Source organism: Galeopterus variegatus, unplaced genomic scaffold, assembly GCF_000696425.1.
Source record: "Galeopterus variegatus unplaced genomic scaffold, G_variegatus-3.0.2 Scaffold725, whole genome shotgun sequence".
NCBI lineage: Eukaryota > Metazoa > Chordata > Mammalia > Dermoptera > Cynocephalidae > Galeopterus > Galeopterus variegatus.
Genome location: NW_007726836.1, coordinates 75,537 through 90,666, shown reverse-complemented (window position 1 = coordinate 90,666; position 15,130 = coordinate 75,537). Strand labels below are relative to the sequence as shown.

The window sequence follows — 15,130 nt, the reverse complement described above, 5'->3', positions numbered from 1 at the left end:
TAAACATGTGACATATACTATATATGAGCATGTATACATTTAACATACAAACTACACTAAGCATGAAAAGAACAGATGAAATGACTAAATACCTGTAAACACTATGTATTGATAACGTTGCCAAATATCACCGGAGAAAATGATGCTGAAAAACGAATCAAAAAATAATTTTGCTCCTCAAAAACTCTTTGCTTTCTACAGATCAAGATCTAAGCCTCCTAGCATGTCACTTAAGCATGAGAATCCACACCTGGATTCCACTCTACCTGTCTAATTTTACTGTGACCACTCCCCTAAGATGAATTTTCCACTTTACTCAGGCATCTTAAGGTCATGCTCATTTCTATTTCAAGACCACCTTCACATCACTTTCCAATAGCTCTTTCCATTCTCCTTCTTTCAAGGCTCAGCTTGTTCATTCATGCAAAAACGTCACTATGTCAAAAGAATAAAAAACAAAGTCCCAACACCTCAGATTTTAAATTCTTCACAGAAAACACTAAAGCAAAAGAGGAAAATAAAATACCCACAAAAACAAAAAACACAAAAACCTCACAAATGAAGAATATCTGCAAATAAATTTCATTAGAAAACTATGTAACAAAACCCTACAGGACATGGTCTACGGTGTATTCAATGGAAAATTCATAATCTTAAACCTTCTTATTAATAAAAAAAAATTAAAATGAATTACACATTCAAGTTTTCTAACCAAATATTTATAACCAAAATGAATCTAAAAAAATGAAGGGGGAAATACAAAATAAAACAATATAAACCGAGAACACAAATATGCATTACAGAAGCAAGACATTCTTTTAATGTCCCAGGCACGGAGAACATTAAGAGAATTTTAAGAAACAGACTTAAATGACTCTAGGCTGATAAGTTTGGGAATCCAGATAAAATGAGTGATGTTCTGGAAAAACATAAGCTTCCAAAGTTGATTCAAGAAAAGGTTGAAAATTAATCAGATCAATTATTATGGGGGGAAAAATGAGAAACTTGCCAAAATCTCTTCCTCAAAATACAACTAAGTTCAGATACTTTTACTGGTGAATTCTAAAAAATTCAAGAAATAATAATAGTTATAATATTGAAACAGACACAGAGAAAGGAAAAGAAAAAAGATTCCAAATTTATTTAATGAAGCCAATGATTAAAGGAAAAAAGTCCTGATAAAGCAAGCACAAAATTCAAATTATAGTTACTTACAGCTCCTGATAGAAAATTACGCAATGAAAAATTAACAAAGAGCTCGTGACCACTAGAGTTCATTTAAGGAGTGCAAAAATGATTCACAATTAGAAAATCAAGAATACAATTAAAAATATTTGGTCAAAAGAAAAAAATCCATATAAACCATTAGGTACATGCTGGAAAAGGCATAACTTTAAAGTTCTCCATTATTGTATTTTTTAAGAAATAAAAATAAATTCATTATAAATGTACTTTAAATATACTATTTAAGCAGTGATCTCAGAAAATTGCCTCATTACAGAAAGAAGGCATGATAGAAAATGGTGCTGAGCAGGAAGGCAGGAAGGCATGAAGCCTGGGTTCTAGACCTACATCTCCAGCCTGACACCTCCACTGATCTGCAGACTCAGATGTTCACCTGCCTTCCTGTCACCTCCACTGGGACATCTATTAGGCTCCTCAAACTCAACATGCTAAAACCAAACTCTAGATTCCCTACCTCAAACCTGCTCCTCTCCCAGTTCTACTAATCTTAGTACATGGAAAATCTCATTCCTACCATTGCTTGGGCCAAAATCCTTATTCGTCTCTCTCATACCTCACATCCACATCAGCAAATCCCTGCCTCTACTTTCGAAATGTAGCCAAAATCTCTGCTTCACTCCAGCTCCACTGCTACCACCTTAGTCCAAGCCACTGTGACCTTCTCCAGCCTCCTAAGAGAGCTCACTACTTCCACCCTTGCCTCCCTCCAGGCTATATCCACACACAGCAGCAGAGAGGTCTCTCCTTTTCCTTTTTAAAAGTGTAAGCCAGATATCATTAGTCTTTTGCTCGAAACCATCCAGAGGCCTTCTCATTCATAATAAAATCCCTAGTCCTCACCAAGACCAACAAGGCGTCATGTACTTTGGTCCCCATTCAACTCGTCCCCTTTTTTAAAAAAAAAAAAAAATTCATCTCCTACCCCTTCCACTCTTCCTAACTCTACTCCAGGCAGACTGGACCCTTGGTAGATGTCTTTGGCTAACACCATCTACTCCTCACAGTCTTTGTGTTTGCTGGTTGCTCTGTCTGGATTGCTCTTCTACCAGAGAGCTGTCTGGTTTACTCCCTCTCTTTTTTCAGGCCATGTCTCAATTACCATCTTGCCAGAGAGGCCTTCCTGGCTTCACTTTTGGAAGAGGCACCTCTGGTTATTTTGTCCTCTTACCCTCCTTTCTTTTTCTCCTCAGCACTTCACCATCTCACATATGTTTGTTTTACTCCCCAACTAGACTATAAGCCCCATGGAGAGCAGAAATTATGCAGGTTTTTGTTTACTGCTATATATTTAATGCCTAGAATGTATTTAGCAAAAGATATGGGATCAATTATGTTTTTTATACTGCTATGATTAGTTGTGAACCCTTTTGATTTTCAGTTTCTTCATCTGCAAAACAAGGGAGTAAGATTAAATAATAGGGTAATTTTAGCAATAAAATTATACAATTTTTGTGACTTAAGAGTTCTATTTATCATTATAAAAGTCCCAAGACGTAAAGCTACTTTAAGAAAACAAAATTATTTGGTGTTTGCTACTTACTTTAAGGGTAACAGCTGCTGCCTTGATGATAAAATCATTTACTGATACTTTAATGTCATCTAAAAGAAAAACAAGCACATTAAAATTAGTATTCATAATATAACTTTAACATTGACCATTATGATTTCAAACTTGCAAATTATGGAATGCGCTGACAATGACAAAAGAAAATTATAGGTTTTTGTTTGCTTAGTCAGTAAGGTTCCCCTGATTAGAAAACTTTGCATTATATGAGGTCCTGGGTAAATAATATTAAACATGAATGTAAAAGTTTACTTCTGGGCCTTGATTACAATTTTTAAAAATTACTCAGGTACCATACATGTGAACTTGAAGGATATATTACAAGCATAACCAAAAAGAAAACCAACCCTTATGTCTCTAAAAAAAACAAATGGTCTCTCTGTGTTGCGTGTAGCCAGAAAATTTACATGATTCATTTTTTTCCTCAACCTTTTCAAATACCCTTATTCTGTGAATGCTTTGTAATATATTGATTATATTAGAACAGTGGTACACATAGGAACTTTAAATAAACAATTACGTATATGGAGGTGTATTCTTTTTACTAATAGAGTGTACACTGAAAAAATCTTAGATCAGGGAATTAAACAAGAGCTGCTATTTAACATAACAAAACAGGATATAGCAAATGCCAGAGATGAAGCAATACTGGTGTAGGTCCTAGTGCAATGAATAAAATGAGGTTTTCTGTCTGCTTTTATGGTGAATCCATTTGAATCTATTTCCTTCCAATATACATAATGATTTTAAGATAAAGCTGGGGTCCCCTCCCTTCCCACAGAACAGATCATAACTAAAGCTTTTGATTTATACTTTTGCTTTTGCCAATGGGTATGAAAGTGTCAGGAAATGTAACTACACTTGATTCTTTCTTGCAAGAGCTTCTAGAAAATTATTTGAAGATCAAGATCTCTTCAATGGTATGTGGCAAGAAACACACATCCTGTTACTACAGTATCATGGAATTTTATGTGAATAATAGCTCATTCCAAAGGCATGCAGTCGACTTCAGATGGAGATTAGATGAATTACCATAAACCTAAATACAGCCAAACTGTCATGGTAACTGTCAGCTGCACAGTATCATAGCTCTTCTAATTCAGATTTCCAGAAATATATAAACATTGTTTTTTGTTTAAACCTCTTTAGGAGTAGAAATATACATGGATTTCCAATGCTCAGAGAATTAATGATAACCACATAAAAAAAGAGTTAGTCTGCACAAATTCAAATATGTACATACAATATTTTATGAACTCATTCTGCTTGCCTCTCATGGCTCCCTTAGCCTCATTCTTATTTTATCTACTATCCATAGCTATCCATGAAGACTTCCAAAACCACCTACCAGCTTATGACCCCCAAGACTATGGATAAGTCCACAGTCTTCACCTAAAATTCTGTCTTTATCACACTCCAACACTGAGAAGCATTCTCAAGTTCCACTTTCTGCATCTTGAGACACTTTCTCATACTGGCTCCTATGTTACCATACTCTCCTTGGTTTTCTTTCACTCTCTGTCCACTCACTCATTTTTAGTCCCTTCCCCTCAATGTTGGCATTTCCCCACGCAGGAACTTTCAGTTCCATGATTTTGAAGCCATTTAAATAATGGTCCAAATTCTACCTCTAATCCAAATGTATTTGGAGCTTCAGACTTGTCAACTTCTTATATGACTGGCTAATATGCATCTCAAATCTAACATGTGTAAAGGAGATTTAAAATTACTTTAACTCTTTATTATGAAAATTTTCAAACATATTGAAAGGAGATGTTAATGATATTTATTGAGTAGGATATAATTTGTAAGGGAAAATCAAACATTCTCATTTGTGTATTAAGTTACAAAAGCAAAGTGTAGAACGTGCTTATAAAATGTTACATATTATCACCTTACATAAGAAAGAGGAGTGAAAACAGATAGACAATGTTGGCTCTCTGAAGAGTCATGAGAAAACTCCTAATTATAGGGACATATTACACCTGGACCATGCAAAGATACTAAACTAATCCACATTGCTATTAAAATAATACTGAGAAAACAGGAAAATTACTCCCATATTAACCTCTACATCATAACTAAGCAAGTATAATGTTAGACTTATAAGGGTTAATGTTTTGAAAATTTACCACTTTCTCTGGAATAGCCTTCTACTAGGTTCCTTGAACTTTCAAAAGCTGTCAAGTTGTTTTTATATGAAATCTTAAAGTCCTTATATAAACTGATTTATCAGTCCTGCTTTTACTTAAGATGTAGAAAACTGCAAAAGAAAGTTGTTCTTGCTCTACCAGAGTGGGAGAAAAGCAGAGTAAACTATAAAGTCAGCTTTTTTTGAGCCCATTAGGGAGATGAGGTTACAAAGCAAACAGGCAAACTGAATGCCCAAGGGTGATAATGTGTGCAGAGGAGAGACAAACACAGGAATTGATTACCCACTGTCAGGGAATGGGAATGAAGAGGACAGAGTACGGTCAACTTGCTTGAACAGATGGGGACTATCAGCAGAGAGATGGAAACTATAAAACACATTTAAATGGAAATCCAGGGAGAAAGTCCCATGCTAACAAAGATAAAAAATATTTTTGTCAAGCTTCACAGACTAAACACAACAGAGAAAAGAATCAGTGAACTTGAAACTAGGTCAACAAAAACTGTCCAAACTGAAACACAAAGGGAAAAAAAGGTGAACAAAAAAGAATACAGAATCTAAGGGCTTTAAACAATTCAGTCTAACATTTATAATTGGAGTCCCAAGGAGAGAACACATGAAGCAGATGATATAGTTAAAAATAACAGCTGGGAAGTTTTCAAAAGACAGACAACAAACCTACGAAGCTGAGAGAAACCCAAATAGGAAAAATAGGACAGGAAACAAAACACCAAAAACACCTGGACATATAACAGTCAAATTGCTAATGGAGAAAATGTTGAAGGCATCCAGAGAGAGGGAAAATCTTCATACACATGGGAACAATATTAAGAATGGCAGCAGACATACTGTAAGCCAGAAGATAATGGAATGATATTTTTATTTAAGGTACTGAAACAAAAACTTTGTTAAATCAAAATTCTACACCCAGCACAAATATATTTCAAAAATGAAGAAGATTAACACCTATTAGGATAGCTACTATCAAAAAAACAAAATAACAAACGTTAGCAAGAATATGGAGAAATTGGAACCTTTGTGCGCTGCTGATGGGAATGTAAAATGGTGTAGTCACTGTAGAAAACAGCATGGCAATTCCTCAAAAGACTAAAATAGAATTACCATATCATCCCGCAATTCCAAAGCTGTCTCTCAGCAACCTTATTTTTAATAGATTTTTGGGAGAAACATTACAAATTTAGTAACCTGGAAATTCATTTTGAAGAAAAAATATAAAATTACAACTTGAAGAAAGAAGAGTGATATCTAAAATATATTTACAATTTAAATCATCTTTAAATCAGTTTGGAATATTAATCTCGCTAAAATGGTAAGGACTGCTTTGTTTGGATATCATACCAAAAAGTATTTTCTAAAAACACCACTTAGCCTAAGCAAATCATTCATATGTCCTTATAAAAAAATTTGCATATGTGAAAGTTAAAGCAAACCAGAAAATTAAGCCTACTTTTTATTTAAAAAACAAACAAAAAACAACCAACCAACCAAACCATAGTATTATTTGTAGAGCTCACTGCGTGACTGAGTTGGACTCGATAACTGCCTGCTGAGTAAATGTCAACCAAAAGTACATTACTCAAATATGACAAAAGGGGAATAAAAGCAAGGTAGAACAGAATCCCTTATTCTACATAAAGGTAATCCATCCATAATTTATTCAATAGGATAAAACCAATTTGTTTCTTATAGGAAAACAACCAGTTCTTTACTCCAGCACAAAATACACCCAGAGTAGAGTGCAAGTGGATTATAAAATTGAAATAAAAAGTTATACACAATGTGAATCTTATATATACATTATTTCACGATAGTTTAAGTTAGCATGTGTATCGTATTAAGAACATTCAACTTTACTAACCTCTGACCAGATCTTGTCTAACTTTTAATACAGCTCCAAGGTTACAGTCAGCAGTAGCATATGCATGAGGTATAGTACTTTTAGATTCAGTTAACCTCTTGGCAATAACTCTTCGGATATTGCTAGCAGGGATTTCAGTAAAGGTGCCCTGCAAAAAAATAGTAACCTGTCCATTAAACCATAAGGAGAATGGGAAAAAATAAAACAGAAAACAACTTCATAACTGAAATTCATTCTCAGTGACTTATGATATTAATTGAAGACTAATACAGAAAAAGTACTCTTAAAAATTCTTAGTATAAGGGAGGAAGATGAAAAATCTGAGGAGTTTAAGCTTTATAGTATATGACTGAAGGAAAAAAAGTGGTAAAATTCATCTTTCAGTTGTGAATGGGACATCTTATATTACTATGTTTAAGATGATTAAAAAGAAATCTACCACATTAAAAATAATTCCCTCATGGGTATGTGTATACTATGTATGCATACTATATACACGTTATACACACACACACACACACAGATACTATATACTGTGTGTATGAATGTGTGTATACATACATACATATATATATATATATATATATAGAGAGAGAGAGAGAGAGAGAGAGAGAGAGAGGACAGACATTTATATATACTGTATGTACCACCTGTAAGCAGCATTTTTTTTTTTTTTTAACAAACATCACTCAATAAAACTCAAAGCAACCTATATATCAAAAAACCAACTACAGGCAATTCTTATTAAGATGGTATATGGTAGGGCCATAATAATCTAATACATTGTATATTGACAAAATAAAAATTTAACGAAAAAAATAAAAAAGATGGTATATGGTAGAAAAAGATAATCCAATATACTGGATAAACTGCCAAATCATTTCTATTTTGATTTATAATTAAAAAAAAAATCACACGAGTATCTTATTTCCTAGGAATTAATAACAGAAAGTATAATGAGATAATAACATCTTCCTGTAATGTCACTGTAGCTTTTCCATTCTGTTCCTTGAACCTCTCATGAAAGCATGACAGACTTTAAATTACGTCTAATTTCCTTCCTTGTCCTTCACTCCATTCTGGGACTTGATTATAATCACTTCAGGATAATACACAACAGCCAAAAGTACAGCTGCTGATTTGTTTTTTACAAATACTCTGTTAAGGAATTAAATATTTTATGTTAACAAAGTACTTTATCAAATAGAATAAATGTTCTCTACATACCATAAGAATTTGAAAGTAAGGTTTACCTTCCTAATTTGAATAACCTACTCTTTAAAGAAATAAGATTGGACTACACATACAGTTTTTGTGTATGTAATCATGAAACATTAATGCACATTAAAAAATCTGTTTCCTATCAAACTTGTACTGTTTCAACTCTTTAAAAATATTACATTGGAATATACTTCTCCATTAGAAAGACCAGTATAGGTATATTTATTTATTTTTATTTTTACTTTTTTAAGTGCACATTAAATTTTAAATAAACCTGATTATTCCACATTTCTTCTGATGGGAAACAAATGACATGAAAGTTACTAGAAAAAAGAGACAGAGAGGCAAAATGGAGTAATTTGAAAACAAAAAAAGGCTACTATACTGCGTGTATTTGAGAAGGAAAGAATGACTAGCTCTATCATCTACATAGCTCTTTGTAGTGAGACTATCACTTCCCTAGGTGAAAAATAAAACATATCCACAAAAGAGAACGAGTGTCAGCTACCAATTATTAGTATGAAGCTCGAGAAAAACAAAGATGTGAAAAGTATAATTATAGAGTATACATATGGTACTAAAGTTGTGGAACTTGTGCCAATTTAAATTGAGTCATAGTTCTAATGTTTCATTTGGAAGTTAGTGCTTTACAAACAAATTTAGTTACTGCTGGAAATCTGCAAAACAAAGAAATCTGGAATGTTTTTATCACTTTTGGCTATTACTAAGATGGACTGGTAAAAGTACTGGTAAAACATACAGTAATTCTTATTTTCTCTCACACTTACATCTGAAAAATATAAATCTATTCAGAGGGCATTACCACTGCATTTGGTTGTCCAGGAGTTGATACCGGTGGGATCATTGGCCGAGGATAAGATGGCCCAGCTGTGGCCTGTGGGGGCAAAGGTGCTGTGGCCTGTGGGGGCAAAGGTGCTGTGGGAGTGGCTGAAGGGGCTGGGGTCAGTCTGGACTCAGTGATCCTGCCCATTTGTTTCAACTGTACCAGTTTGAGAGCATCCCTAGAGGTAAGATAGAGTTAAATAACAATGATTAGCAACAAAAAATATAAGAAAACTATCAGAAACTGAAGGGGAGATGTGAAGGGAGATATATAGATATATACAGATGTGAAGGCTATAATTCAAAGTGATTTGAGCTAGAAAATTAAGTCCCGTCTCTTACATGGTCTGCTGATTCATCTTATTTGTCCAATGGCTATGATATCTGTACATATTCAAAAATCAAACAATAATTAGAATTTTATCAAGGTATTGGGTATACATAGTAATTTTTAAAAAGGAAATTAGTCTTTTTTCTGGGGAATGGATGTCACTTGGTAGATGATCAATTTATTAATTAAACTATACCCTCATTCTTTATACTCACGAAATAATTTTCACATAGCATTCAGAAAGTGATCAGCTTTCATCAGGATATTTACTAAATTATTGTTTATTCTAGTACAAATCAGCTTCTTTATGGCCAGGAAATCATGCCATTTTTAATTTTGCTCAATATGCTATCAGTACAACCTAATGCAAATCTAACCCACAGCATCATTTAGAATGAAAAATAAACTAGGTACAAACTTGCCTTTGTATTACTCTGTACATTTTTTTAATTTAATTTTTTTAAAAATTGTTTTTAAAAGGATGTAGACTACTAAATATACCAAGCCCTCAATTCATGATGCTAAGTGACAGTGGGTATAAAGGAATATATGTTCTTAAAATGACTTTTAGAAAATTTTAATACCTAACAATTAATTCAGAAGTACTTTTTCCAATTAAAACAATTGTTTTACATAACCTAAAAACAACTTCGAGGTTATACAAATCAAAGACAAATTATTTCTCAAACACAGTTAATATTTAGACATTGCTTCTCGAAAGAACTGGTAAAAAAGAAAACAAAAAAACCCCATCTATTGAGCATATGTGAGATGACAATTATCCTTCCCCAAACAAAATCTTTTACTATTATGGTAACATGGTAGGTAGAATTTTGAAATGGCCCCAACATTCCTGTTCCTGGTATAGACACCCTGTATAATCCCTCTTGAGAGTGGGTGGGTCTGTGAACAAGATGGATGTCATTCTTATGATTAGGTTATATTACATGACAAAGTTCATGAGATTTTATGAATGTAAGGTCCCAAATCAGTTTACTTTGACTTAATCAAAAGTCAGATTATCCTGGAGGGGCCAGACGTACCATGTAATCCCTGAAAGAAGAGATTTGAATTGAGGGAGATTCAGCTGTTGCCCTTCCAGAAGCAAACAGGCATGCTGAGAAGTGCCTATGGAGAAGACACATGGCAAGGACCTGAAGGCGGCCTCTAGAACTTGAAAGCAGTCCTGGCTGATAGTTAGCAAGGAAACGGGCCACAGCTCCAAGGAACTGAAGTCTGCCAACAACCAAATGATACCGGAAGAGGATCCCAGGTTTCATATGATACCAGCCTTAGCCAATACCCTGATTTCAACCTTGTGAGACCATGAGCTGAGAACTTGGCCATGTTGTCCTACAGAACTGTTAGGTTCATTTTTTTTTTAGAAAAGAGGGCCTATGCTTTATATCAGAGACAGAAAGGGGTGTATGAACTTAACTATAAATACAACTAACTTAATTGTTTCTAAATTAAAGAACTATTTTACAAAAAAAGGTCATATTGACAAGGAGATCTATAATGCTGTATCATCTTGGATTCCTAGGTACTAAAAGATGGGGTGAAAGTGGAAAAAATGAGCCTATTAGTCAAGTAAGTACTTATGTCATGTAACCTTACACTAGCTGTGTAAGAGGTATTATTACTCTCAATTTATGGATGAGTAAATGGCTCAAAAAGGTTTAAATTCCATGTTTAGTCAGTATTTCTTAAGTATCTACTCTATTCCAGGTATTGGGAATACAATGTTAAACAAGACACTTTCCATCAAGGATTTCTATTCTACAGAGGGAGCCATAAATTAATTAAGTAAACAAATTACGATAGTGATGTGCTGTGAAGAAAATAAAGTAAGAGTAATGAGATAGGGAGAGATGGATGGAGAGGAGCAGTTATTTTAAAACAGGATGGTCAAGGAAGGCATGAGCAGTTAATATTTGTGCACAATGATGTAAAGGCAGGAAAAATGTGTCTTTTAGGAACAGAAGGAAGGCCAGTATGGAAGTAGTGAAATGAACCAGGAGGGGAGAGTTAAAGCAGGAGAGGTAGGCAGCTAACAAGTGCCACGTCCAGGATCAAACCCAGGCATGGCCCACTCCAAAGCCTATGCATTTTCTACTGCTTTTCTAATACCTATGCACATACTATGCAAATTAAATATAAACTAAGGTGGGGTCAGAATAATTTTTTCTCATAAGAATAGAATAAAATATCTTAGATTTACAGCAATCCTGGGATTGAACGAAGAAATGGGATCTATCTGATCTAAAGCTAAAAGTAGGATTTCCTAACAAAGGCCTTTTACCCACCATACAAAAAGTAACAGGAGGCAATGCTGGTTCTCACAATATGGTGATGTTGACAGCAAAACAGAGGGAGTGGATGAGGTATGTGTCATAGGAAATGATCTTGTGTATTGTTAAGGCTTTTGACAAGCTTACTTCGGTTTGGAAATTAATTTTTAATCTATTTATGATATTTATAACCAAAAGCACCATTTTCTGTGTAATTGTGATTTCATCTACACATAACTTATTAGTAAATGACTACAATCTCTGCTAACATATGTCATGAGCCAAAATCCTAACCAGACAGAAAAGAGTGTGAGCACTGATACAAAATGAGGCTTTCTGGTGATTTCAGAAAAATGTCTTCAACACAAGAAATTTAGAGCTTTTAAGAGCTCTTATAAATCACAGACCAACATTACCAGTCCCTTTCCATTTTATGTAAGGTGATTAAATACATCTTCCTAATAAAATCTATTATCAATCTGGATTTTAACATTTAGCATCAGAGCAGCAAATCTAAAACACGCTGATATCCTTATATCACTAGTTTACTCTCAGTCATTGGTCAAAAACAAAAATGAACAGAGATACTAGAAAAATCTATATTGTTAATGTCTGAATACATCTGTTTTTAAAAAAGGTTGATGACACTAAATAGATACATTTTAATCTCAAGATCAACATAATTATTACTTATTATTTTATTAAGAAAAATACAGTTTAGTTTTATCCATACAGTAATTATGATTCTCAGGTAAAATGGCACTTGGTGAAGAATAAAAGTTAAAAGGGTCATTAATCATAAGCGAGCCAGCAGAAAATCAATTCTGGCTATTAGTTCACAGTAAACTTTAATTGCTGATTTTACACTTACATACTTCATGAAAGGTAAATGTTAATTATTGTTTAATAACAGACAACAATTTAGTTTCTGTAATGCACTGAACAATCTCAATGATTTCTGCACATTAAATAATTAATCAGACTAAACTCGAAGAATTAGGTGGGCATTAAAAGCTGTAAAAATTAAGAGAAAAATAAATACAAAATACATATCTGCAGAAAGGCAGAGGATGCTTTGAAAGTTCACTCAAGTAGAACCTTCTCTACCAGGATCCCTCAGAGAGCAATTCATTTGGGTGTGCCATAAATTAATTTTGAAAAGAAATACCACTAAAAACACACTAGACACTTGCCATGCTTACCAGATTTTTGATGCTGTGATATGAACACACACTAACTACAAGATATACCAAAGGTATTGAGATGTAGGCAATGTTGTATTCTACAACTGTAGCCCTGGCAATTGCTTTCTTAAAATACTCACGTGTACAGGTGAAGTAAAGTCTACATGCTTTTGTACAACATGTACTTTGAGCAGTGTGTTTGTTTTAATGCAAAATTAAAATAGCAGTTCTGACACCAATGATTTTCTTCACAAATACAATGGGTCAGGGGCACTTCCTCAGCAGTTGGAACTGATTTTTCTACTCTATTTGCACTTTTAGTTGACAAGGTACAGAGGAAGAGAAGAATGTCCCTCAACATGTCAAGAATGCGTGCTAAGGTATTTGGGGGTAGCTTATGCCAAGGCCTGCAATTTTTTAATCACTTCAGAAAATGACATTTCTATAGATGACAACAAGCCAAAATGTTTTTCCAAAGCTCACCTTAATGTTAAACTTAAAACACAGGCATTTCATTACTATACGAAGCAAAATTCCTCAACACTGCATGAGTTAAGGATCCATTTTTCTATGAAATCTTTTCTAATATTTTATATTTTGAAGACCAAAGGTTGACTCCTTTATGGTAGGGAGTTAATGAATAAGGGCAGGAAAGAAAACTGGGTAAAAAAGAGAGAAAGATGGTAAAAATATTAAAAGCATAACTTTCAATACTGCTAGAAGATAATACCATTTTGTTCTCTTTAGGATATGTTATATTAGTATTATAACTGTCAATTCAGATCTTTTTTACAAAAGATATTTGTGTGTTTTATATGTATTAGGCACATATGGAAAGAGAAAGAAGGAAGAAAGCTTTATTTCTTTATCCTACTGCTGTCATACTACTGAACTGCCCTCCAAAAAGTCACCCACCCAATCATTCAATTCAAGAGCCCATTCTCAGAGCCAATCTTCCTTGACTTTTCATCCATCTCCCAGATATCCTCCAAGAGAGGAATTCTACTGTTTTCTATACAGTTTATCTAATGTTGACCTCAATTACAGCTATTGCTTTATTATCCACCAAACCTATGTCTCTAACCTCAAACTATCTCCTGAGATACATCTTCATCTCACCGATCCTGATAACTGGATTGCTTCTAAGTGCTCACAATAAGCTTCAAACATTACTTACTCCACCAAGACAAATGTTTCCCCAAATCCCTTATTTCTATTTCTGGAGCCAAAATTTTCATCAACCAGACCAGAATCCCAAATTCATTCCTTGACTTGTTGCTATCCTACCCTACACTCCACATTCAAGCTTTGACAAAGACTTCTGGATTCTTATTCTGTAATGTTGTCTGTATAAGTAATCTCCCTTTTACTTCTACTTACATTCAAGTATTCATGATCTCTCACCTGGATTACTTTATAAGCCTATTAACTTATCTCCTTACCTCAAGTCTTTTTCTACTCCAATTTATCTTACACAAATGGGCAAAACTGATCTAAGGGGCAGCTATTATTATTTAACATTTTGCCAAATCTTTAATGATTAATGAATTAAATACAAACTCTTCATCCTACCCCTCAGAATTATAGGCAAAGCAGGTCTGCCTATTATAAAAATAGTTGCTTTATCCCTTTTCTACAGAGAGTCTACTAAGGCATAGAAGACTAACAAAAGTAAGATACCAATAGAAGACACTAATAACAGTAGACAGTGATGAGGGAGAAAAACTAGGTTTAATTGGCTATCAGGATTCTTAATGTTAATTTTTTGTGGCTAAGTGAAAGTTTTAAGTCCTTTAACTAAAAATCTCCCAAACGAGGATATTGTCTTTTCAGTCAGGACAGTTGATTTCCAGCTCAGGTAGTGTGTAACAGTACCACACACACATATTTGGTTAACACATCAGCAAGGCCATAATATATATAAATGAGGATGTCTAAGAATTAAAGCTGTACTGCTTTCTATAAAGGAAACACCCAACGGAAAGTCAATGCTTTAAAGAAGATTTAAATGACCCAGTGAAAAAAGAATAAAAAGAAAAGACATCTGGTCCAGCACTGCCACTTAATTATATAAACTTTGCTCTATCCCTCTCAAACTTACAAAAATTATGGCCAATATTATTGATTATTCCTTATTAGTATTAGATAAACATGGAATGAGCATATTGTTTCCAAGTATCAACTCAAATTGAAATACTTAACATTACTGCCAGTAGAAGTATAGCACATATCATTACTGTGATTTTTACATTAGTTCATAAGCCTATGTGATTAATCTTTGTTGTCCCCACTAGACTAATTGCCAATAGAGCAGGGGCCATGTTTTATCACACTTGGAAGACACAAAAATTTAAACAAATGGAAAGACATGCCAGTGTTCTGAGATAGGAAAACTCATCATCATAAAGACATCAGTTCTC

The 15,130-nt window shown here is 33.9% G+C and overlaps 1 protein-coding gene across 1 annotated transcript in view; it reads right to left on the bottom strand.

Moving 5' to 3' along the window:
- PDHX (pyruvate dehydrogenase complex, component X) overlaps positions 1-15,130 on the bottom strand; it is a 72,622-nt gene that overhangs the window by 11,876 nt on the left and 45,616 nt on the right. Inside the window, exons 6-8 of the mRNA XM_008571821.1 lie at positions 8,885-9,083; positions 6,841-6,988; positions 2,786-2,844 (exon numbers count right to left, since the gene is read on the bottom strand). Coding sequence (XP_008570043.1) covers positions 2,786-2,844; positions 6,841-6,988; positions 8,885-9,083 — 406 coding nt within the window. The remainder of the gene's footprint in view (positions 1-2,785; positions 2,845-6,840; positions 6,989-8,884; positions 9,084-15,130) is intronic.